The sequence below is a fragment of the Mercurialis annua genome, linkage group LG7, assembly GCF_937616625.2.
Source record: "Mercurialis annua linkage group LG7, ddMerAnnu1.2, whole genome shotgun sequence".
Classification (NCBI taxonomy): Eukaryota; Viridiplantae; Streptophyta; class Magnoliopsida; order Malpighiales; family Euphorbiaceae; genus Mercurialis; species Mercurialis annua.
In genome coordinates, this window is record NC_065576.1 from 32,714,806 (window position 1) to 32,741,552 (window position 26,747).

General features: G+C 40.9%; 2 protein-coding genes across 2 annotated transcripts; one reads left to right on the plus strand and one right to left on the minus strand.

The window, feature by feature from the left end:
* The first annotated feature begins 702 nt into the window (after positions 1-702).
* Positions 703-2,255, plus strand: LOC126657045 (uncharacterized). The gene is made up of 3 exons (XM_050351667.1): positions 703-970; positions 1,071-1,252; positions 1,383-2,255. Exons 1-3 carry the CDS (start codon positions 703-705, stop codon positions 2,253-2,255), a joined length of 1,323 nt encoding a protein of 440 aa, XP_050207624.1.
* Positions 2,256-15,049: 12,794 nt separating this feature from the next.
* Positions 15,050-16,035, minus strand: LOC126657046 (uncharacterized). Its single transcript, XM_050351668.2, has 2 exons — positions 15,334-16,035; positions 15,050-15,217 (listed from the first exon to the last, which is right to left on the minus strand). The coding sequence occupies exons 1-2, from the start codon at positions 16,033-16,035 to the stop codon at positions 15,050-15,052; spliced, it is 870 nt and encodes a 289-aa protein (XP_050207625.2).
* Positions 16,036-26,747: the final 10,712 nt, after the last annotated feature.

Consider the following 26,747-nt stretch of genomic DNA (forward strand, 5'->3'; position numbering starts at 1 on the left):
TGGAGGCAATATTGCTAATCAAAATGATTGTGAGAAGTTCCAAAACTGCTTGGATAATACTAACCTGGTTGAATTGAAATGGAGGGGAAATAAGCATAACTTGGACTAATAACCAACAAGGGGAGGATAGAATCTGGAGGAGGATTGATAGAGTGTTGGTGTATGAAAAATGGCTGGATAGTTTTGATGCTAAAGCCAGTGTATTGAGCCAAGGAATATCTGATCATGCTGTCCTTATTGTGAAGTTTAAAGAGCATGTGATCTTTAGCTTCAAACCTTTCAGGTTTTTCAATATGTAGGCTGAATCTAAAGACTTTATGGAGATAGTTAATAGAAGTTGGAGGGATAGTATGGAGGGACATAAAATGTACTAGGTGGTGCAAAAATTAAAGAGATTGAAGAAGGAACTTGGAGAATTGAATAGAAATAGCTTTTGTGACATTTCTGTTCAGGTTAGTAAAGCCAGAGAGGGGTTGAAAGGAATCTAGGAGAACCTACAACTAGATCCTATGAATGCTGTACTGCTAGAGGAGGAGCAGGCGCTAGTAATGAATTTCAGGAAGCTTCTGAGATTGGAGGAGAACTTCTACAAGCAGAAATCCAGAGTCCAATGGATTGAACTTGGTGATCTCAATACCAAGTTCTTTCATAAAGCTTTACTGCAAAGCCAATCTAGCAATAGAATCACACATCTGAGAGTTTATGAGGGTAATCATTGAGGAACAGGATAGGATTTCAGAATGTATTGTGGAATACTATAAAGAACTGATTGGAAAGTATAAAAATAGAAGAGGAAATATGGAGTGTGAAGTCATGGAGGATGGAAGTATAGTAACAGATGATGATAGACTAAAGCTATGTGAGGAGGTCACTGATGTTGAAGTCAAGGAAGCAATGTTTGGGATTGATTCAGAGAAGGCCCCTGGAGCTGATGGTTACACTAGCCTCTTTTCAAAAGAGCTAGACAATTGTGGGCAGAGACATTTGTGATGCAGTAGAGGATTTCTTCCAATCTGGAAAGCTACTAAAGCAGGTAAATGCTACTATAATTACTATTATCCCAAAAATAGTAAATGCTGAAATGTTGAATGATTATAAACCAATATCCCTCTGTAATGTAGTTTATAAATGCATTACCAAAATCATTGCTAAGAGATTAAGTAGTTGTTTGGGATCTCTTGTTAGAAATTCACAATCTACCTTTGTCCTTGGGAGGAAAATTAGTGATAATGTACTTCTTGCTCATGAACTAGTACATAACTATCATAGGACTAAGGGTAGGGGTGACTGTGCAATGAAGATAGACTTAAAAAAAAGCCTATGACTCCATTAATTGGGATAGTATTGAAGAGGTACTTCTAAGTTTGAGATTTCCTGAACAGTTTATTAGGTGGATTATGGTCTGTGTGAGAACACCTACATTTTCCATAATGATCAATGGAAAACCTGAGGGATACTTTCCAGGTGCTTGTGGAGTTAGGCAGGGTGATCCCATGTTCCCATTATTGTTTGTGTTAGTAATGGAATATCTATCCAGAGCTCTGAATAAAATTTGTGATGAAAGCTTTGGCTACCACTTTGGGTGTAACGAGATGAGGATAAAGCATCTTTGCTTTGCAGATGATCTGTTCATATTCTGTAAAGGCAATTTGACTAGTGTGAAACAAATTACTAGAGTCCTACAACATTTTCATGGTGTAACTAGGCTAAAGATGAATGAAAACAAGAGCAGTATCTACTTTAGTGGAGTTGAGGAGGGGAGCAAAGCTAGTATTCTGCAGGAGATGGGCTTTTCTGTAGGGTTTCTACCTATTAGATACTTGGGTGTTCCTCTGATTAGTAAGAGACTCACTAAAGAAGACTGTAGTGAATTAACTGAGAAAATTACCAAAAGGGTATCACACTGGACTGTGAGGCATTTAACATATGCTGGCAGACTTCAACTTGTGAATGATGTTTTGTTTAGCATGCAGGTTTACTGGAGCTCAATGTTCATGCTTACACTGTCTGTTACTAGGAATGTGGAGAAAATTTGCAGGACGTTTTTGTGGAAGGGGTCAGTAGAATACAAAAATGGTAGTTTAGTAGCTTGGGATAAAGTTTGTAAGAAGAAGTGTGAGGGAGGTTTGAGAATCAAAAATATGGTACTCTGGAATAGAGTAGCTATTATGAAACATGTCTGGGTATTAATAAGTCTTTGTAGGCTAAGTGGGTCATCAGGAATAAGCTTAAATTGCTTAGCTTCTAGGGAATAACTAAACCACTAGTAGCAAGTGTAATTGCTTATGAAAAGCTTGAGTAGTGTTATTGATAATCCGTGATACTTATACAAGAGTTTGTTGTATAAGATAATTACAAATATAATAAGTATAACTGAATACAACAGCTGTAGAGATATAACAGCTATAACAACTAAGATAATACATATCTCTTAACACCCCCCTTCAAGCCAATGCCGAAATGGCTTGCAAATGAAGTAAACGTCGAAGATGTAGAAAACGATCATGAGGCAATGGCTTGGTAAGTATATCAGCAATTTGATCAGCGGAAGAAATAAATTTGACTTGAAAATCCTTGCTAGCAACACGTTCACGAATAAAGTGATAATCCAATTCAATATGCTTTGTACGAGCATGAAAAATCGGATTTGAAGATAAGTAGATTGCACCAATATTATCACACCACAAAGTTGACGGAGCTTGCAATGGAAAACCAATTTCTCGAAGTAGAGACTGCAGCCATAAGACCTCAGCAGCACCATTTGCTAGTGCCTTATACTCCCCCTCGGTAGAACTGCGGGCAATCGTAGCCTGTTTCTTTGCTTGCCAAGAAATCAGATTATTACCCAAATATATAGCATAACCACTTGTAGATCGTCTATCATCCGGGCAGCCACCCCAATCACTGTCAGAGAAGCAATGTAATTGAATTACAGACCCTTTTTCAAACCGTAAACCGTAGGAAATGGTAGACTTGAGATACCGCAACAAACGTTTAACCGCCTTCCAATGAACATCAGTCGGACAATGCATAAATTGACAGAGTTTATTGACAGAAAATGCTATGTCCGGCCGTGTAAGTGTGACATACTGCAGCGCACCAAGAACCGTCCGATAGGATTCACCATTAACAAGAGGCGTACCCAATGTTTTTGACAGAGGTGGGTTTGTTGCCATAGGTGTAACAAATGGTTTTGAATCTGACATTTTAGTCTTGTCAAGCAAATCAGCAACATACTTCTTTTGAGATAACAAAGTACCGCATGCATGAGTGGTGACCTCAATGCCAAGAAAGAAATTCAGAGGCCCCAAGTCTTTAACAGGAAATTCTTGTTGTAATCTGGAAATTACAGACTCCATGTGTGCAGCCGAGCTTCCTGTAACTACTATGTCATCAACATATACAAGAATAAAGGTCATAATACCCTCACGATTATAATAAAACAGTGAATGATCAGTCTTTGAATTTGCAAAATCCAAGGAAAACAGAAAGTTGCTTAAACGTAAAAACCATGCACGTGGCGCTTGTTTTAGGCCATAAAGGGACCGATGGAGTTTGCACACATGTTGAGGATATTGTTTGTCAATAAAACCAGTAGGTTGTGTCATGTACACCTCCTCATCAATACTCCCATGAAGAAAAGCATTGGAAACATCCAATTGTCTCATAGCCCAGCTGAAAGTAACTGCAAGAGAAATAATAACACGAATGGTAGTAGCCTTAATAACAGGACTAAAAGTTTCATGAAAATCAAGACCGGGTTGTTGTGTGAATCCCTTTGCAACTAATCATGCCTTGTAGCGAGAGATAGTGCCATCCGAGTTCCGTTTGATACGAAAGACCCATTTATTGCCAATAATGTTCTTATGTAATGGTTTTGGTACTAAACTCCAGGTTTTGTTGGTCGAGAGAGCTTGAAGTTCATCATTCATTGCTTGTTTCCATTCCCCAAATTGAGAAGCTTGCTTGAATGTTAAAGGTTCTGTTTCTAAATAATTTATGTGATTTTGAGGAGATGGATAAGAGGTAACAAGATAAGTGTAACGTTTTTTTGTAGGGTTTGGTCTTAAGGTCATGTTGTGAGTGTGAGAATTGCGTTGGTGACATGGAGATGATCCATCAACAAAGCCAAGAAGACCTTGATAATTAAGAAGAGGAAGAAATTGTGTGCGCCAGGCCAAATAGTTAGATGATTTTAGCTTTATAGCAAAGCTATGAGAGATGGTGGGTGCAGAAGACATGGAAGAAATATTGCCGAAAATTTGATAGAGAAAAAAAATGTTGAAAGAAGAGAAATTAGCAAGGCTCCGATACCATGTAATTGCTTATGAAAAGCTTGAGTAGTGTTATTGATAATCCGTGATACTTATACAAGAGTTTGTTGTATAAGATAATTACAAATATAATAAGTATAACTGAATACAACAGCTGTAGAGATATAACAGCTATAACAACTAAGATAATACATATCTCTTAACAGCAAGCTGGAGTTGGAGAAGTTTGATCAAGATTAGAGATGAAGTGAAAGACTGTTTTTATTACATTATGGGGAAAGGTGATGTGTCCTTTTGTTTTGATCCTTGGATGGGAGGTAAAGATGTCAAAGATAGATATCCAAGCATTTCCATTGAAGATTCAGACATGCATTCCAAAACAAGCTAGAGTGAGGGATCTCTAGAGGAGAGGTTGTTGGCAGCTTCCTAATCCCTTTTATGAACAATGTGATACAGCCTGGAGTATAATAAAAGAGAATCATGATGTGGATGAAAATAGAGATGATTGTATTAGATGACAACTGAACATATCAGGTAACTTCTCTATTAACTATGCTTGGGAGTACTTCGGGAAAGGGAGCAGTAAGGTTACTTGGTGGAGAATTCTATGGAGTCCAGGATATGTTCATAGAGACAGTTTTATTACATGGTTAGCACTGCATCAGAAGTTAAGAACTAAAGAAAAGTTGAAGAAATGAGGCTGTGTAGAGAATGATGTATGTGTATTATGCAACAGAGGGAGAGAAAGTGTTGAGCATTTGTTCTTTAAGTGCAGTGTATCTCAGAATATTTTTGGGAAGGTGCTTCAGAATTGTTTGATAAATAGAGATGTATATTGTTGGAGGAGAGAATGCTCCTGGTTCATTAAGAAAGCCAATGGGAAGAGCAGAGTGGCTCGAGTTAGAAGAATGGTATTTTCTTGCTCAATCTACAATATTTGGAAAGCTAGAAGCAGAACAATCTTTAAGAAGGAAAATGTCTCAGCTGAGGTGATATATGGATGGATCAGACAGGAGGTGCTTATGAAGATGTATTCAAATCGATGTAATGATGTTAGATTCTTAAGCTTATATCAGAAATGGCAGTGTTGTAGCCTTTCTGTTTAATGTTAGTCTTTTGAAGACTTTATAAGTTTGCTGATTTGTGCTTAATATAATCTTGGTGATTACAAAAAAAAAGCTTCTAAAAAAAGTACCCTTGCTTGTCAACTGGAACACACCTGCATCTGCATTCTACTATTATGTTTAATTAGTTCTTCCAATATGTTTATAATTGAATAAAGGCTTAATCACCAAAAAATATCAAACCTATACGTCTTATGTCAATATAAACAAACCTTTAAAAATCACCAGATTTAGCAAAACCTTATATGTTCTGTTTCTTTTTTAGCCAATTGTGAATCGAACCGGTTTTTCTGACACAGTGTCGTCCACGTCACCGCCAACTAAGCAATTGGCTGGCATGACAGATGAAATATTTAAATAAAATTTGGCTATAACTGACACAAAATGCATATATAGGTTTGGTATTTTTTGGTGAATAAAACTAATTTTAAAATTAAATAATTAAATGATTAATTATATTATAATAAAATAAAATTCATATATATTTAAAAAATAATATTTTTATTTAACGCTAATTAAAATTAATTTATTTTTTTACTAAATTTAAATAATTCTAATAATTTGTTTTTACATATTTGATGATATATAATTAATTTAGATTCTATTAAAAACAAAAAATATCATATTCATCTTAAAATTTATTTTTTTAAATTTCAGTGGTCAGTTCTTTGACACCACCGTTGTCTGAGACTCAATTGTTCGTCATCTGACGAACAATCTGAGAGTAATATACACAATAAACATACGATACTGTTTATAATTCAACTATACACACATAAACATAAAAATAATCACTGAATAGACTGCTTATTTAAAGGACGAGTGTAATTATTTTCTCATTTTTTTCTTTAAAAAGTGAATCTCATTGTGGTGTAATCATGATGTTTATAAGCACTAGTTTCGTATTACGTGCTATGCACGTGGCTCGTAACGTAACTCGTCAATGAACATATTAGTAAATTTATTATAATTATATCAATTTTTTATTTATAATTAATATTAAATTAGTTAAGAATTTTTGAAAAAGTAAATATAATATATTCGGTTATTAAAATTTTTTTCATACTGAATTTATTCTTCTTTTGGTTTTATAATAACCATAATTAAATAATTAATTTAATTTTATTAATAATATCTTTAAAAATAATAAAATAGAAATTTAAATAATAATATATTGACCAAATACAATATTTTAATTTTTTAGTTCAATCAAACTAAAAGATAGGTATTCCTACTAATTTGGAGACAATTTAGTTATGTTTTACATATTAAAAATTAAATTGAAAATAATTTAACTACCTATTCTAATTAGGACTTTAATTACAATAATAATTAAATAAATAACTAATTAGTTAATGACTATAAAACCTTTATTTAGTAATAAACTGAAAAGGATTATTTAGTAAATTTGTCTGCCCCCCCCCCCCCATCCGTAATTTTATATATAGTATAGAAGATATAGATATAGATATAGATAAACGTATATGTCATTTTACTCGGAATAGCCAAAAACTTACCTTAATTTACACATAACTATTTTATTTATTACCTAAACCCAGTTATAAAAAAATCTCAACAATATTAAAAATAATAAATTAAGTTCAAAATCATCATGAACATTAAACCCTTTCACCAAATTTAATTCAACATTAATTTATAAGTAATACATTAATTCATTTTTTTAATTACATATTCATTAAAATATATTATAATATAAATTTATTAGATTTAATTAGGTTTAATAAAAAAATTAAAATTAATTTTAATTAGTATTAAATAGGAAATATTAATAATTTTTAAATATATATAAATTTCATAAATGATATAATTAATTTACTAATTATTAAATTTAAAAAATTGGCTTGAATTTAAAATTAGGTTTATTCACCCAAAAAATACCAAATCTATTTTTTTGTGTCAGTTATAGCGAAACCTTATTTAAATATTTCAGCTGACATGCCAGCCAATTGCTTAGTTGGCGGTGACGTAGACGATACGGTGTCAGAAAAACCGGTTCGATTCAAAAATGGCTAAAAAGAAATAGAACATATAAAGTTTGGCTATAATTGACACAAAACCTATATGTTTGGCATTTTTTGGTGATTAAGTCTTGAATAAAAGATCAATTCACCCTCTCAACTTGACACAAAAGGTCAAAAAGTCATTTTCGAGCGAATTTGATAAAAACAACCCAGAAGTTACACAAAACCAAATCAAACCCACCGAGTTGAAACCCCTTGCGTAAAACACACGCTCCAATTCCAAATGGTTAAAAGTTTAAAGAACTTTAATATTTAGTTTATTCTTCAAATTGCTATTTAATCATTTTCAAATTGTAATTATATCGAGTAAACCACAAGTTCAGATAAGTTTTCTTCCGTCTTTCTTTTAGGTCTATCATATTTATGAAGGCAAGCATCTCTTTCTTTTCATATTAATATGCAAAATTCATTTGTTTATGTCAATTCAAAGTTTTAATAACATTTTTATTAATTTTATAGATTTTCAGAAATGTATTTTCTTGTGCATAAATTAGCGAAAATAAATGAATTTTGGTTGATTAAGTGTTAGAAACCTTTAATACATGTTGATGATATTGAAACCGTATAGAGGACACATTCCCAAATAAATTAATATGAATATGATTTTTTACATTTTTGTTGGAAATAACAAAAATGTTGCCATGAATCAGACTTGTTTCTCATCTTTTATCCAAATCTTTGTCACAACGCAATTTTTGCTTTTGTTTTTTTCAAATTTGGTTTCTAAAATTCCGGACAGTAAGGTATGTTTCTTGTAACGGATCAAAATTCTTAAAGTACTGTTGAATGAAGAACAACTTTAATTAAATACAATTAATAGTGGCAGTGTTTGTATCCGATCTCTCACCGGAACTCTGAGTAGTGGCAGTGGTTATATATGAATAACGTGGCATCAATATCGGATCTCTTGCCGGAACTTTGAATAGTGGCAGCGGTTTGTATTTACGGCGACGGTTATTAATGGTGGCAGCGCAGCGGTTGTTTTTGTTGATTAAGTGTTCCACAATAAACAGGTTTCAGGATCAAAATAACTTACTTTCGGGAATCTGAAATCACACAAAAATGATAAGCGTATTCCGGTGCCCGCCGTCGCTTCTGCCCAGTACCGCCATGATATAACAGTTATGAATGATGATAAAATGGGTTAGTAAGTGTGATCTCTGCTGATTATTCATTGATTAACTTGTTTATGGGCACCAATTCCACCGGTATAATACTTTTCATATTTTTGAGATCATTTTTTGATTTTCGTCTGGTCTAAAATACATACATGTGTTCGCCTGGAAATATTCCGGACTCGAATTTTTGAATTTATAATCGGGATCGGTTTGAGGTTTGATACTTTAACGAACCTAGGTAGATATTCGCAGGGCTTGTTTGGTTAAAAACACTTAACCACGTGATCTAAAAGTAATAATCTGGGAGCTATGGACTAAGGCGAGATTAATACCGAAAACTACTCCTAAATTAAAACAATCCGGAGATTGCGAGATAAAAAGCACTGGGCTTGGTTTTTGATTGATTGATTTGTTGATACATGAATAATGATGCTCTGAGCTATTTATAACTCCTCATAATCAAGACTCCTAATTTAACTAGGACTCAGACTCTAAAAGACAATCACTCCTAATGAGCTTCAAATTCCTAAATAGAAAAAAGCAATAATAAAAAGGCTTCTATTTGGGCCTGATTCCCTAGCAAGCCCACATGAAATTCTTCACCCAGTAATTATTTGGACCGGTGTAAACAATGCCCCCAACAAATTTGAAACGTTTATCTTTCGGGCTTGTTCTCCCTCTTTAGCGCTTCCAAGCCCACTGCTGAGGCCCAAATTATTCGAAAGAAATTAAAGGAGTGCGCATCTATAAACCTTTCGGTACCCCCTTCAAGCCACGTCATCACCAGCTGTTCTCCACGATGCCACGCCTTAACCCCATGACCTTTCGGCTTCCTTTGATTTCCTCTTTTAAACAAAAATACCATTTCATTTGCTCATTTCACCTACTCTCTTCGTATTTTGCTAAGCTTTCTCTCTCCTCAGCAACTCCAAGTCTCTCGCAAAACTCTCCTGGTAAGTGTTCGTCCTTATTTCCTCGCCTATCTTAAGCGATCTTCTATTTATGCTTATTTGTCTGACCTGAGCGATCTATTTCAGGAATCATGGCTGCTCCCAACAACCTCGCCGAACAAATATCTGCAAAGATCGATGAAGTCCGAACCAATGCACCGAACACAGAATTTAAGGTAATTACTGATGCGGGTTATGGCCAAATATGCGTCGGTCCCATTGTTACCTCTCCGAGCCATTTGTGCGACCTAGCTTCCCCTTTTCATGATGCTGCCCCCCCCAGATTTTCTCTACCCCACCAATCGTCAGTCTGGGTCGGCACTACATTCCGAAATTGGCCGATCGAACATGCTGGGTTCTCTCAATGGGTAGTAAGGCTTTCACCACACTTCCGTCAATCCTGGATCGACACCGGTATCCACGATCTAATCGAATTATGCAAGGCAAGCAGGCCGATAGCAAAACACTACATTATGGGGGCCTCTCTATTCTGGTCAAGCGCCGTCAATTGTTTCTGCTTCAAATCTGGGCCGATGACTGTTACCTTACTCGACCTAGCTCTTATGCTTAATGTTCCTCTTAACGGCGAGCGAATCAACCCCAACCTTCGCGCCGATGCTCCAAAGTTTAATCTATCTAAGGCGCAGAAAAGTTATGGTGCTTTTGTGAAGCTTTTCATGGGCGAAGAACCTTACAAGCCCGACCGTAATGAACATATCGCCTTCCTGGCCTTCTTCATCGCCAAGTACATACTGTGCACCTCGTCCTTCAGGGTGACCGAAGACTGTTTTCTCCTAGCGACAGCTCTTGCCGACGGTCGAAGGTGTAACTTGGGCGAATTCATCCTGACACACCTATATCGCTCTCTGGGCGATATAGCACCCCTGAAAGATCCAAGAACCTTCAAGTGCCCAGGAGGCCCTCTTTGGATCGTCCAATTGTGGCTCGCCCTATACTTCCCCGAGCTATTTGAAGTCGGTCCACCTATCAAAGCCGAATTATGTGGTTTCCAATTGATATCGGCCGGGACTCGCCTTCCTCATGTTCTTGACGTTTTACAAGTCTTCAACAACCATGCTATAAGGTCGCCCGAATTGATGTGCCCTGCTCTTCAACTTACTTACCCACCGTCATGGTTACTCGCTGGATGGGATGTAGAAGACCTGGAAGAAGCAGTGCAAGCCGATCCAAGACTAAAACTTGGTGGGGGAATCGCCCTAAAATGCAGAAACTTAATAGCTGGGCTTGATTATGATCGGAGTGGGGTCGAACCGTATTGTCCGAACTTTGTGTCTCGTCAATTTGGCTTTTGCCAAGGCCTTCCCTGTCCTTTATTGATCACCTTCAATAATCGCGGGACCCATCGAGCCTCTATAGAAAACTACTCCGAACTCCAATACATCATTCGCCTTAATAAAGCCTACATTCCTCCCTTGTCCGAACTGTCTCGCCCTATCATCACCCCTTCCTGTACTCCGAAATTCACCAACTGGTGGACTTCCATCGTCCAAAACTCTTTCGACCTATCGCCTAAAGAAATTCTTTCTCTTCATAATTTTGATTTACCTCCTTTAAACAGAAAACCTACTCATGCCGATTTATTTCTTTTGCAGGCTCCGAAACGCCAAACTTTCACAGGTATTATTGGCTATCACTATGAAATTGCTCGTTTTGAACGTTTTTATAAATTCAAATTTGACCCTCTAGATCGCCCAGGCATGAATCTTAAAATGCAAAATCATAGGAGAATAGCTCGGCAAAACTTCTACAAAAAATGGGATAAAATTTGGGAGGAAAAATATAAACACCTACCCTATCAACTCTTCTTAGAAAAAGTTCGGCCAAAGTTTAAGTATAAGTCCCCAGTCGTCCCTAAGTGTAATATGACCAACATCGCCCCAATTAAAAAACCTAAGAAAAAGAAGTCTAAAAAACCTAAGGTAGATCTAACTGATCTGGGTGTAACTTATACTGGCATCCGATGTCCACCTGATGAAGAAGCTATAAATGAACTGGTGTGCATCAGTTACTAGAGAATCCCAGGTATGGGCGATCATCCATCATTATAGTTTACTGATTTTGTTTATATTCTAACTTTGGTTTTTCTTCAGTCGGCATTCCTCATTTCGAAAAGGAGGACAACTGGGAGCATGACGACGAGGAAGAGAACCCTGCGGCCAAGAAAGGCAAAAAGAAAAGATCTGCCAAGACTTCTGTCAAAGAGCCGAAGGCTAAGAAGGGGAGAACCGAGCCTTCAAAGAAGTCCGGGAAAAAGCCTACCGAGCTGCAAGGTCCGGCCATGTTCAATCCATCCCCTACACCGTCTCAAAGCTGCCAATCTTCATCAAAGGGAGATACCCATACTGAAGGCGATCAACAGAATACGGGCGATTCCCAAGGCGCCGAAGGGGTTAACCAAAGCTCAAAGGCGACCAGCTCCCAGACCCCCAACGTCTCGGAGATTTTTAGAAGAATGGAGACACCTGCTCTACTGTCGCCCCTGGCCTCCGAATTCCTCAACCTTGGGGCCGACAAAACTCAATCTCCAACCTCTAAGGTAAGTCCTTTGCATTTTGAACTTCAGAACATATCGCCTAGCAGCTAATTTTCTATTGTGGGCGAACCTGGCAGATTCCAGTCTCTCCACCTTCTATCACTGATGTGGCGGCCAAGGCAGCAGCTTTCCTGGACTCGGATAGTGACAACGAAGACCCTCTTCCTGTTCCTGAAGCCGAGCAGGTGACTGAGGTGATCGTTCAAGCCCCGAACTGGGAAGACTATCTCGATGTGATGGCTCGCATGAAAAATGAAGGCATACAGCTTTTTAAATCTCCTGAAGAGGTCGAGAAGTTGAGAAAGGCGACGACTATTCTGGCCGAGGCTCCTGCTGAAATTCTAATGAAAGAAGCTTGCTCCGCTGTGGCGAGGCTCTCGGCTTCCCTGGAGGCTTTCCAGAGGATGTATAATGAGTCGGTCTCGATCCAGTCCGAGCATGACAAGCTAGTTCGGCAGGAGCTTGAGGCAAGGGAAAAGCTGGATTCTCTGAAGACCAGTGTCAAAGCTGCTGTCACCACCCTTCAAGACCACCGATCACGTGCCAAGGAGCTGGAAGAGAAGAATGCCTCTATGCAGCGTGAGTTGAGTTCTGAACAGAAGAGCATTGGCGATCTTGAGGTTTCGATGGACAAAGAGATGGTGGAAGGGATAGAGGTGAAGAAGCGTCAGAACCTGCTCAAAAGGACCTTTCGAAGATGAAGCCGAAGTATGACACGGCGATGACTGAGTTTAACCAAGTCCGCAGCGAATTAGGCGCTTGTTTCCGCCATTTTTAAATTTTTTCAAGTCCAGAACAATTTTAACATTTTGTGTTTTTGTAATAGTTCCGAATTTTAGTACTCTTTGATCGGCCTGGGAGCCGCATCTTGTTTGATTTTGGCAATTTCAATGTTTATTCGGCCAGAGAGCCGAAAGTTTTACCATTATTCACAACTTGCATCATTTTAACGTCTGATTATTCTCATATTATCGATCCGTAGTTGGTCCGATACGAAATAATGTTATTTATTAAAAAACAATTACAAAATGTTGAGAAAAACGGAGGACCTGTTGAAAAAACTCAACTAATGTAAACCGCCGAAACGTAAATGGTACTACCAAATGATCGGCGTTTTACATAATGTCGCCGAGCACTCCATGAATCTTAACATTCCAGGATGCTCGGCTGAAGTTTAAAAACTATTCCTCGCTGGCTCCAAATAACCGACGGTCTACGCCCTCCCAACAACTAGGGACGTATTTTTTCAGGAACTGACCGTTGATCGCCCTGTCGTGTTCTTCCCCATCAATGTTCGCCAACAAGTAAGCACCGCCTGTTAACTTGTTGACCACAACAAAGGGACCTTCCCAGTTCGGGCTCCATTTGCCAAGCCGAGTATCTTTATGGCCGATAGGCAGGACTGCCTTCCACACTATGTCGCCCACCGTAAATGTCTTTCGTTTTACCCGTTTTTTGTAAGCCCTCTCGACCCTTCTTTTCTGGGCTTCAAGGTGATCTAATGCCGTCAAACGTTCTTCGTCAAGGTCAAGATTATCTATCACCATTTTATCAAAGTAATCATCTTTGGACAATTCGCTCTGGTATCTACGGCGAGTAGACGTGACTGTCAGCTCCATTGGCAACATCGCATCATAACCATACACCAGTCTGAAAGGCGAGGTCCTGGTGGCTGACTTCTGGCTGGTTCTATTCGCCCAAACTGCTTCTGATAAGAGCACATGCCACTGTCTCGGGTTTTCTTCAATCATCTTTTGAACTATAAGCTTGATGGCTTTGTTCGTGGCTTCGGCCTGTCCGTTGGCTTGGGCGTAGTATGGCGTTGAATGTAACATTTTAATTTTCATCTGAGAAGCCCACCAAACTATATCGCCTCCCATAAACATCGTCCCTTGATCTGTGGTTATAGATTCGGGCAACCCATGTCGGTGGACAATGTACTCTTTAAAAAACTTGATTACAGCTTCTTGCGTCGGTGATTTCAATGGCTTAGCTTCAACCCATTTGGTAAAATAGCAAGTGGCGATAATTACAAAAGTGTGACCGTCTGACGAGCCAGGATATATCTTCCCTATGAGGTCGACTGCCCATCCTCTGAATGGCCATGGCTTGATGATGGAGTGCAGGTCTTCGGCCGGGACGTGCTGTATCGGGCCGAATTTCTGACAGGCTTCGCAACCTTTGGCGTATCGTATACAGTCCTGTTCCATTTTCGGCCAATAAAAGCCGTATTTATGGATAAGCCACCTCATTCTGGGGCCCGCCTGGTGAGCGCCCGCTATTCCTTCATGTACCTCGGCCATTGCAAGCATTGCCTCTTTTGGGCCGATGCATCTGAATAGTAGCCCTTCAAAGTAGGGGTGCGCATGGTTCGGTTCGGTTCGGTTTGGTTTAGTAAACTCCAAAACCAAACCATATTTTAAGGGAAAATATAAAAACCAAACCACGCCAAATATTTACGTAAAATTTCGGTTCGGTTAACCAAACTTTAGCATCGGTTTCGGTTTGGTTTGGTTCGGTTTGGTTAATATAGATTTAGATAAATATTATATATAATTCTACGTAAAAATTAAAATTATACGTAATAATTTTTACTTATATATGTGTATTAGTTTATATATTTTATTTTCATATATGTATCTATATACACATATTATATTTATACATAAATATTTCAATAAATAAATTTTATATTTATTTATCCATATATAAATATTAATAAAAATAATATTATTGTAAACTTCGGTTTTTCGGTCGGTTCGGTTAACCACTAGTTGAAACCAAACCAAAACCAAAAACCATACTTTTTTATAATTTGAAACCAAACCAATCCATTTTAACCATTTTAACCAAACCAAAATTAATTTCGGGTTGGTTTGGATCGGATTAATGGTTTGGTTCGGTTTTTGCTCACCCCTACTTCAAAGCCCTTCTTATATAATTCGCCGGCTAACACCACGTAATTTAGGGCTAAAGTTCTCAACCTTCTATTCGTGGGGTCTGGTTTTTCGAACCACTTCAGGAGCTCGGCCCTCCAATCTTGGGTAACATCCAGCTGGTAGATGGAGAATTGCTTTTTGTCGATAGTGATGCCCCCAGTATGAAGATTCGGCGTCTCCCTTTCTATCGCATGGAACTGGAGGTTTACCTTGTACCTGTTACCGTGCTGAGCTAGGTCATTCGCCACATTATTATCGGCCCTCTTTGTGTACTCTATCCTCACATCTTAAAAACCTTCGATCAGATGCTTCGCCTTGTTGCAATATCTCACCAGTAGTTCGGACTCGCACTTGAATTCTCCTGTCACTTGTTTTATAACTAGCAACGAATCCCCTTTTACGCTGATCGCCTTTGCCCCCAACTCGGCTAAAATTTTGAAACCGAATATGAGGGCTTCATATTCTGCCTGATTATTGGTACATTCGAACTGGAGTCTGAATGACAACTGGTAGGATGCCCCCAAGGGCGTGATGATGTGTACTCCGTCACCTGCCCCCTGGCTTGTCCTGGACCCATCGAACCACATCTCCCATATGGCGATGTCGCAGAACGTGACTGTTTCTTCCTTGAGGGTAATACCAGGGTGATCGGCCAAGAAATCTGCCAATATTTGTCCTTTTACCGCCCTTTGGGAAACATATACTAAGGTGAATTCGAACATCGCAATCGCCCATTTCCCAATCTGATTCCTTAGGTATGGTTTTGATAAGATATACTTAATGATATCGGTCTGGGACAATACATACACTACGACCGGCAACATATAGTATCGCAGCTTGCAACATGTGAAGTACAGGCATATACACATTTTTTCTATATCAGTATAGCGAATTTCTGTGTTTGTCAGTCCTCGGCTCAGGTAATAGACTGCTCTTTCGACCCCATCGTCCTCTTGGGCGAGCATACATCCTAGGGATTCGTGTGCAGCCGATAGGTACAGTAACAATGGCTTATTCGGCTTTGGCGGGGTCATAAACGGAGGTCTTGCCAAGTAACCTTTTAAATCGTCGAACACCCTCTGTTGCTCGTCCGTCCATATCCACCCATCAGTCTTTTCCTCTCAGCAAAACACTCCAACTGCGAAGTCGGCCCGCTGTGTTTGCTATAAATCTCCTAAGGAAATTGATCTGACCGATGAGCCTCTGGAATTGCTTCTTGGTTTTGGGTGGTTCAGCATTGATAATCGCCTTGGCTTTGTTCTTGTCTATTTCTACCCCCCGCTAGTGAACCAAGAAACCCAAGAAGTTTCCAGCCGAAACGCCGAATGCGCATTTTAGAGGATTCATCTTCAACCCATTACATCGTATTCGTTCGAAACCTTTCCGAAGGTCAGCCAGGTGGACTTCACCGGTGTTTGACTTGATTACAACGTCGTCGATGTAAACTTCAAGGCAGTCAAGGCCTCTGAACATCTTATTCATCGCCCTCTGATATGTTGCCCCCGCGTTTTTCAAGCCAAAGGGCATTACGACCCATTCGTACGCTCCGATCGGCCCGGGGCATCGAAAGGCTGTTTTGGAGATGTCCTCTTTGCTGATTGGGACTTGGTTATACCCAGAGTGTGCGTCGAGGAAACTGAGTATCGTGTGTCCTGCTGCCCTGTCTATTAGCATATCGGCTACCGGCATCGGGTATTCGTCTTTAGGTGTGGCCAGGTTGAGGTTCCGAAAATCTACGCATACTCTGAGCTTTCCATTTTTCTTCATCACTGGTACGATGTTAGAGAGCCATTCGGTGTACTGGGCTTCCCGAATAAACTTAGCATCTTCCAGCCGCTTAATTTCGTCCTGGATGAGGGTATCCACTTCCCTGGACATTCGCCGGGGAGTTTGCCGAAATGGCCAAAACCCGCTTTTCAACGGAAGCTTATGCTCGGCGATATCAGGATCAAGGCCCGGTATCTCATCATACGACCAGGCAAAACAGTCGCGGAACTCCATGAGTAGAGCGACCAGTTGTTCTCTGATCCCTCGTCCAGTCCTGCATTGATATATATAGGCTTAGGCGAATCATCTGTCCCCAGATTCACCTCGAGGAGGTCGTCTTGTACTTGGGCGGGATCATCTTCCAACTTCCCGGTCGCTAATCGTATGTCCCCAACTCGCGGCGATCCTGTTGGGTCTTGATCTTGGTCCTCATAGATGCATTCGGCCGATGTAATATCATACAGCGAGGCTAACTGCCTAATCTTCTCCCTCAATTCTTTATGTCGTGCTATCATTGAGAATTTTTGAGGATGGTGGATCGGCCTTTGCCCCCGAGGGTCACTGATACCGGCCGATCTGAGTTAACAAGTAAGCGAGGAACGCTCGTCTCTCCTTTCGAACTAAGGGATTGTATGTTGCGCACTTCCTCATCATATAAACGTGCTTCAAGCACGTTATGGTCTTCCCCGAAGGGGTTGGGGTCGCCCTGCACAACTTCGGCCTCGCCGTCGTCTCGCCATATGAAGAGCATTTGATGTATGGTTGATGGTATACACATGTTGGAGTGTATCCAATCTCGGCCGAGTAAGATGTTGTAGTTGCTCCGGGCATTGACCACGAAAAACCCTTCTTCGGTTTCTACTCGCCCTACCTTGATACGGAGGGTGATGTACCCCTCGGCCGGTGTTTCGCCTCCTGCGAAGTCAGTCATGTAAACATCGGTCGGGTCAAGCTGATCCCGCGTTATGCCCAGTTTTTTGAGCATTTTCGCCGGTAGTATGTTAACGCCAGCCCCGTTATCGATAAGGACCCTGTTAATCGATACCCCATTCAAATCGGCCTTGATGTACAGTGGCCGAATGTGCCTTGTCATCCTCGTTGGAGGTTTGCTAAGAGATACTACCGCTGTACTGTCGGCGCTATCTCCTTCCGGAACGATTACATCGCCTTCCAACGTCGCCTTCTGTCCAGGCTTACTTCTGTATGAGTCGGGGAGTGTGACCACCTTTACTCCGTGTTCGTCCCTTACCACCGGGACCCAAGCTTTTAACACTCCCTTCTTGTGCAAAACAATGACCTCGTGGTCTTTGGGCAATCTCGCTTTCAACTGGCCACCCTGGTGCGATACGAGTACGTCCTTGTAGGACGGTCGGCCGCCGGAATCTTCCTCATCCTTGCGTACTGTTGTCGCATCGGCCAGATCATCTACTCGTTTCTCACACTTTGGTACCCATATCTTCATGACCTTGGTATTTCGCTGTTCAGGCGATTTGGTATCCATATCGGCCTGGGTCCTTGCCCCCAATCTCTCGACTATTGGTCTATTTCCTTGCTTCTCTTTAGGAGCCGTTTCTGCCCCGTGATTCGGTCGCGACTCTTGTCGCAGCCTTTGCATTCGCCTCTTCTGGGCTTTCGTCATATGAGGGGTCTCCTCCGTTGGCCAAAATATCCTCTTGAATACGTTGGTGGTAGACCTCCGCTGTGGCTCATGCCTCTGCCACTGCTCTGTGGGCGATTTTGGTTTAAAGGTCTTGGGGTGTTCCCTCGTGTTCTCGCCTCTCTTGACCTTAAAACACATACTGCATGATGGACAAGTCGTATCTGCAGTGGGCGAGCTGTGGCGCTTCCTCTTCTGTTACTGAGGCCGTCTTCTTTCTCCTCGCCACTATGAACCGTCGGTCTCTATTCTAGGCTTGGGCCTTCTAGAGTTCCACTTGCTTTGTATTTGCCCTTGCTCTAGGAAGCTATCAAAGTGGGGCCGAACGGTGTTAATAGACACGTATTTAACATCAGCCTCTTTCTTTGTTGGAAACAGAAGTTTTCCCTCGTTAATCGCCTTCTGGATCACATTTCTGAAGTTTACACAGTTGTTCGTGCTGTGTCTCCACGAGTTGTGATACTTGCAATAATCCTTGCCGATCAGTTCTTCTGATGGCGGGATTACGTGTCCCTCACTTAGGGCGATCTGTCCATCCTTAAATAAGGCATCGAATATGTCGTCGGCTTTGGTTAGGTCGAACGAATACTCCTTCTGTACCACCGCGGTTTTATTTTTCTTAACAAAACCGGGCTTTCTCAAGGCCGAACATTCTAGGGGCTTTGTTCCTAAAAATTCGGCCATGTTGACTTCATCTTCGGAACCACTATCCTCGCTGTCGGACACAACGGCTACGTCTAGCTGGTCTTTGTAGTAGGTACCCTTGGACGCGCCCCTCCTTTGTTCTTTTTCCTGGAGGAGTCTCTCGTAGCTCGTCACCCTGTTCGTTAGTTCGAACAAGTCATGAAACCTATGGCCCTCGAAGTGCTCCCTCATAGCGAAGCTCATACCTCTCACCACCATCGGGACGCAATCGGCCTCAGACATTTTGGTGGAGCATCTAGTTCTGAGGTTTCTGAATCGACCGATATACTTCTCTGCCGATTCGCTTGGTAGCTGCGAGATACGGGCGAGGTCGACCAGGGTGACGTCAGGTGGCGCCCTGTAAAATTCCTCATGGAAAAGTATCTCGAGGGCTTTCCACGTATCCACTGAATTTGGCGACAGTCTGGAATACCATGTGAACGCCATCTTTGTGAAAGAGCTGGCGAACAGCCGGAGCTTCCAAAAATCGTGAGCCGCTGCTTCGCCACACTGAGCCGAGAACCGGGCGACATGTTCGACCGTCGATTGCCCCTTCTCCTCGCCTGAAAATAGACTGAACTCAGGCACTTTATAACCCCTCGGGAAAGGGTACAATTTGTCGATCCAGTCTGGATACGACTTCATGTACGATGGTCGAGGCATAGGTCTCAAGTCTACCCCGAGTCTTTCTAGCATGTCTACGAGCTGTCCTTGGTTATATATATTTGGATCGCCCCCTTCTGAGAATGTTCGCTCGCCCATGTTAGGCTCTTGGGTGTTGGCTCCAGTAGCTGCTCCTTGTGGTCTAGTTTCGCCTTGAGGATTTGAAGAGCTCGCACCCGGGTGATCGGCCCTTCCTGCGAATTCGGCCTCATTCCTTGTCAAGAGTTTGACGGAACCATATGTATATCCCATCTTGTTGGGTTGTTGTTCGGCCGAACCACCTGGATGACCAAAACGGCTCGGTGTTTGGTTCTGTTCGGCCCTCCTGTAACCCTGATCGGCAGTGGATTGCCCGGAAAATAATCGCCCCAGGTTTTCCATCGCCTTGTTGAGGCCGTCCAAGTTCCCTTGGATCTACCTTTGGACCGACGTCTGGTCGGCCATGATGTTCCTCATTACTTCGGACATCTGATGCATAGCACCATCGAACATTTGCTTGTTCTCTTGTGCTATCTCGCCCCTCATGGCCGAGAAATCGGCCTGTGATAAAGATGGGCGAGAGGGAGGAAGCTGACGTGAGTAATCCATCGTATCATCGGTCGCGTCGTCATTCTTGTCCTTAGACAGGTTCCCCTCGGTATCCGTTATATTCGGCACCTTATTTGATTGGTTCACCTGTTTGTCCTTGGCCATGGTTTCAGATCTATCCGAATCCGATTCGTCTACTATGTCACCTTCCTTCAGTTGTTGTCGGCGTATGGACCGAGCGTGCCTGGAATCGTCCTTAAAGTCCGTTTTTGTGCTAACCATAAACTGGTCCCCAGTGGAGTCGCCAAAAGATGTTCGCCTGGAAATATTCCGGACTCGAATCTTTGAATTTATAATCGGGATCGGTTTGAGGTTTGATACTTTAACGAACCTATGTAGATATTCCCAGGGCTTGTTTGGTTAAAAACACTTAACCACGTGATCTAAAAGTAATAATCTGGGAGCTATGGACTCAGGCGAGATTAATACCGAAAACTACTCCTAAATTAAAACAATCCGGAGATTGCGAGATAAAAAGCATTGGGCTTGGTTTTTGATTGATTGATTTGTTGATACATGAATAATGATGCTCTGAGCTATTGATAGCTCCTCATAATCAAGAATCCTAATTTAACTAGGACTCAGACTCTAAAAGACAATCACTCCTAATGAGCTTCAAATTCCTAAATAGAAAAAAGCAATAATAAAAAGGCTTCTATTTGGGCCTGATTCCCTAGCAAGCCCACATGAAATTCTTCACCCAGTAATTATTTGGGCCGGTGTAAACAACATGTGTGAATTTTTTTCCCTAAATCCAAATCCAAATAACGGCAGAAATTTTTGTATAATTGAATTTTATAAGAGCATCCACAATGGGCTCTTTATAAGTTAAAAACTCTTTATAATAAAGAGTATAGTTAAAAAATTATGCTCCAATAGACTCTTTATTTCTAAAAATAAAAATAAAGAATTTGTTTGACTCTCCTTATTTAGAGAGCCAAACCAACTCTCTATTTTCAAAAAAACACAAAATGTCAATTATTTTTCCACTACTTCACTACTTCCTTAATTTTTGCAGGAAAAAAAATCCTCCATATTTATCTATTTCTTTCATCACTTCGGTATTTTCATATTGAGTTAATTCCTAAAAAAATCATGAACTTTACACGAAGTTTCATTTTAATCATGACCTTTAAAAATTGCCATTTAAAGGCATGAACTTTCATTTTGTTTCAAATCTATCATTTAAGTGTATTTTTGTTGACTTAATTCTTCAATAAACCATTAATGAAAGACCCAAATTATAAATCGACATTAAATCTTATTATCTTTTAGTTAGAGTATATAGGATTAGTAATTTTTGGTTCGATAAAATACACCGGATTTTACTTTGGCGATAGATTTGAAACAAAATAAAAGTTCGTGTCTTTAAATGACAACTTTTAAAGTTCATGATTAAAATGACATTTTGTGTAAAGTTCGTGATTTTTTTAGGAATTAACCCTTTCATATTTCCACTGTGTTCTTTCTTTTCTTATTTTCATCAATTAATTTCAATTTATCTCTATAGGCTTTTCTATTATATTTTAAAAAATAATTCCTCTATCCATTATTATTTGTGAAAAATGCAATCTTTGCTTTTATAAATTTACAGTGATCTATGAATTCCTATATCCACTGCAAATGGTTGGATTGTGAAGAGATGTTGTTTATTTGTTTCAATTGTCTATATTTCACAGGAATTCCAATCCGAATCTTATAATTTAAGCTTTTGAAATTTCAATTTTTTTTATCCTACTTTACATTTGTATTTATAAATTCTTTGAATAAAAAAAGAAAAAAATCTGACATTATTAATAAAACTCTCCATATTTATTTTTCTTTTTATCTATGAATTAGTTGATTTGATTTGTAATTTTAGAGAATCAATTAAAGACAAATAATATTTTTGCTCTTTATCATTAAAGATGCTCTTTATTTTTTCAAAGATGCTCTTTAATATAAAGAGTATCATTGGAGATGCTCTAAACTTGATTTTCTTCCATTTCAACCAAATTTCTTCAATTCTAACCGTCAAAAACCGTTTTCATTTTTATTTTTTTCCAAAGAAATTTACATAACTGCCATCACCACCGTCACCGTTAAACTTATTTCAAATTACTATTTTGCTCTTTTCAAACTATATAAACAGTTGATATTGTTAATTATTGTATTGACATTGGAGCGATCAGAGCATGTTTCCATTTTCGTAAAGGTAACTTCTTCCATACTAACTTTTGGGAATGGCTCTCCTCAAGTTCAAAATTTTAATATGTAAATCCTAAAATGTAAGTTCTTGATGGATACGCAGTTGACCCCAATGCATATAGTCAAACAAGAGCAGCAGACAGTAGACACCAAACAGTGGTCATTAGTCAGCAGACGCAGATTCTAACTGATATGATCTCAAGTAATCCGGAAAGATTGAGATTAACATAATCCCTATTTTCCAGCATGAGTCCGAATTAAACACAATCACAAGAAGATGACTTGGAGTCGGTTACTGGGAGAGGATTCTATATAAATAGACCGAAGACCAAAGGTAAAACCCTAATTCATTCTCTTTAAACTACGTCATTTATCTTTGAACCTTACAAGGTATCTGACTTAGGCATCGGAGTGTGGTCGGACACAACGTCCGACTCATTCTAACCTGTGTTCGTGATCTCAGGTTGACAAGAGAAGATCCTACCATTCGCAGAACCATCATTTGGCGCCGTCTGTGGGAAACGATTGTTCTTTCCTGAAAAAAAAAAATCAATCAATTTTGGTTCTACGAACTGAAAACAAACTCATGGACAACCATGATGAACCACCACCACCTGGAGTCGGAGTTAGAGATAGAGAGATGGCTGGAGGTAGCAATCCAACTCTGATAGCAAGAACAGACGGAATAGTCTTTCCCCTCCGCCCACCTCCGGCGGGAACTGCGGGAACGACAGGTCCTGTGAGGACAAGCTCGGGAATCCCAGTGGGAACAGGAGCCACAAGTGCGGGCATCACACCACCGGTTTCCATACCCGGATCAACAGCGGGATTAATGGGCAGAGGAGCACAGCTACCAGGAACTAGTCAGGTATTTCCTCCTTGGAATTATTATACACCACAGAATATGTACTATCCATCGCCCATGTATAATCAAAACGCGACGAGCTGGCCGCAGACGTATAGCCCATGGGGCAGCCAATATCACCAGGGATACCAAAGACCCACCGCACCAATTCCTTTTCCGTCCTTAGACGTAGAGGGAACCGTCACCGCGGCAACAGCCGGATACATCCCACCATATGTACCACCAGGAGCCCAGCTACCACCGCTCTACCATGAGGCGGTGATGAAGAGTTTTAACGACTTCCAAGATAGGCTGATTGGGATCGCGAAGGAGAAGACAGTAGAAGCAGATAAAACACCCGCTCAGAGAAGGCAACGATCTGAACCGATCCCAAGAGGACGAGATAAAGACGCACCAGAAAAATAAAGAAACGGCTCCCCGGCGTGTTCTCACTGCACCACTCCCAGGAGACGCAGGAAAGGAGAAGGGAGATGACGCCGCACAGCAAGGCGAAAAAGCAAGAGACGAAGAAGTCACAAAGAAGCAGAGAGAATACGTAGACTTTGAGAAGGATGAAGGAGGAAGCAGACGGAAGGAACGAGACGCAGAGAGCCACTCTTCAAACAGAAGAAGAGCCGCAGGAGAAAAGAACACTCTGGATGAGAAGATTAAGCATGCGATGAGAAAATACCAGAGAGATAGCTACGAAGACGATGAAGGAGGGGACGATTTTTCACCACTGAAGAAGGAAGTATTGGACGTGAAATTCTCTTCTCGTTTCAAATTACCAACGTTCGAACCCTTCGATGGAACCGGAGACCCAAAAAGCCACATCTCAAAATTTAAAACGATAATGATGCTTCAAGATGTTTCAGATCCGATGTTGTGCAGAGTATTCCCTGCCACACTCAAGGGATCGGCGCAGAAGTGGTACCTCGGACTGAAGTCCAATACCATCGGGACGTTTGTGGAACTGGCGACAGCATTCAAAGCGCGTTTTCGCACAAACATCCCTCTGCAGAAGAACTTAAGTGATCTGCGAAAGTGCCGACAAGGTGAAAGCGAGACGTTGAAGAACTTCGTGGACAGATTCAATAAAGAAGCTGTCCAGATAGAGCACCTAAACCATGATACAGCCATAGAAGCTATGAAGATGGGAACAAGGTTTGAACGACTGAGGGACAAGAACCTAACAAAAAAGCCTTCCACTTTCCAGGAGTTAATGGCAATAGCACATAAGTACGTAGAGCTGGATGAAGCAAGAAGAACGTTGACAAAACAATATGAGGAAGACAAACTAGAGAAATACCGCAGTAGAGGAGGAGATGATAGAACGCAGAGATTCGGAAGAGGAAATAAGCCGTTTGACTTTACGCCTTTGAACAGAGCACCTGTAGAAATATTCAGCTGGATGAAGAACAATAGAGTCATGTACAACGCACCCAGAAAGCTGCACCCAGACAAAGAGAGAGACAAGAGCAAGTATTGTAGATTCCATGAAGGATATGGCCATGACACAGATAGATGCTGGGACCTGAAACGGGAGATAGAATAACTGATCCAGTCGGGAGTATTAAAGAAGTTCGTACGCACGGAAGGAAACGCAGAAAAAAGAAAACCCGAGCATGTGGAAAAAGAAGAGGCGAATAAAAGATTCAAAGAACCCATGGGTGTGATCAACATGATAGAAGGGGGAGAACCTTATTCAAAGTCACAGAAGAAGAAGATTCGCAAGGGCGTATACTCGATAAGTACCAGAACACGCGCAGAAGAGCTACCACTAGTTACTTTCGGACCAGAAGATGGGAGGCATGTGCAGGAACCGCACAACGACGCGCTAGTAATCAAAGCATTGATTAACAATTTTAGAGTAATGAGGATCCTAGTGGACGAAGGAAGTGCAGTTAATCTCCTAACCTTGCAAGTCTTTAGGGGGATAAGGGGATCGGTAACGGATCTCAGGCAGGTTTCCGTTCCTTTGGTAGGCTTAGGAGGAAAGCCTATCAGGCCAGAGGGAATGGTAGAACTGGAGATAATTTTGGGAGAAGCAGAAGAAGGGCTACTGAAGACCATGACAGCAGTTTTCAACGTATTGGATATCCCTTTGGCGTACAATGCCATCTTGGGAAGGCCTTTCCTATACCAGTGTGGTGCGGTGACCAGCATCAGATGGCCGACACTTAAGATTCCTGACGAAGAAGGGATAGTAACCGTGAAAGGGAGCCAGCTAGCCGCACGAGAATGCAATTTGGTAACTGAAGAAAAAGGCGAAAGTTTGAACATTGAGGCATTCCCTGAAGATCCAGAAGAGGAAGAAGGAGACAGGAATGCCCCAGTAGGTAACATGGTAGAATTCCAGATCACCCAGAAGAAGACAGTAATGATTGGAACAGAAATACCAGAGGCCGTGGCAGTAGAGATCAAAAGCGTATTACAGAAGAATGGAGACGCCTTTACCGCAGATGCCTCAGAAGTTGTGGGAATAGACCCAGCAATAGCCTCCCATAAATTGAGTGTTTACAAAGATGCCAAACCAGTAGTGCAGAAAAAGAGGCGGTTCGCAGAAGACCGAAGGAAGGTCATAGAAGAAGAGGTCAGGAAGTTGGAGGCAGCCAAGTTCATAAGGGAGGTAATGTACCCGGAGTGGGTTGCTAACGTGGTCCTAGTGAAAAAAGCAAGTGGAGGATATCGTATGTGCGTGGATTTCACAGACTTAAACAAAGCATGCCCGAAGGACAGCTATCCGCTGCCAAATATCGATCAGCTAGTAGATTCAACAGCCTGCTACCAACTGTACAGTCTCGCAGACGCAAAACAGGGTTATTATCAGATACCAATGAACGAAGCGGATCAGGTGAAGACAGCTTTCACTACCGACTTGGGAACGTATTGTTACAATGTCATGCCATTTGGGCTGAAAAACGCAGGAGCAACGTACCAACGGCTGGTGAATTTCATGTTTAAAGACCAACTGGGGAGGAATATAGAGGTCTACGTGGACGATTTAATCATAAAAAGCAGTACACCTGAAGAGCACGCTAAAGACTTGGAAGGAACCTTTGCGGTATTGAACAGATTTAACATGAAGTTGAATCCGGAAAAGTGCGCATCTGGCATTAAGGCCAGGAAGTTCCTGAGGTACCTAGTGAGTCAGAGAGGCATAGAGGCGAACCCAGAAAAGATTCAAGCCATCCTAGACATGGTGGCACCACAAAGCATCAGAGAAGTCCAGAAATTGAACGGAAGAGTGACAGCGTTGGGGCGATTTGTTTCTTCATCTGCGAAGAGATGTCTCCCCTTTTTCAAACAACTACGCAACATGAAAAAGTTTGAATGGAATGAGGAATGCCAGAAAG

Coding starts and splice junctions, on each gene's coding strand:
- LOC126657045 (XM_050351667.1), top strand. CDS start 703: ATGAGGGTAATCATTGAGGAACAGGATAGGATTTCAGAATGTATTGTG. Junction 971..1,070: donor TTCAAAAGAGCTAGACAATT/GTGGGCAGAGAC, acceptor TCCCAAAAATAG/TAAATGCTGAAATGTTGAAT. Junction 1,253..1,382: donor TACTTCTTGCTCATGAACTA/GTACATAACTAT, acceptor TTTCCTGAACAG/TTTATTAGGTGGATTATGGT.
- LOC126657046 (XM_050351668.2), bottom strand. CDS start 16,035: ATGACCCCGCCAAAGCCGAATAAGCCATTGTTACTGTACCTATCGGCT. Junction 15,218..15,333: donor AGTGCGAGTCCGAACTACTG/GTGAGATATTGC, acceptor GCACGGTAACAG/GTACAAGGTAAACCTCCAGT.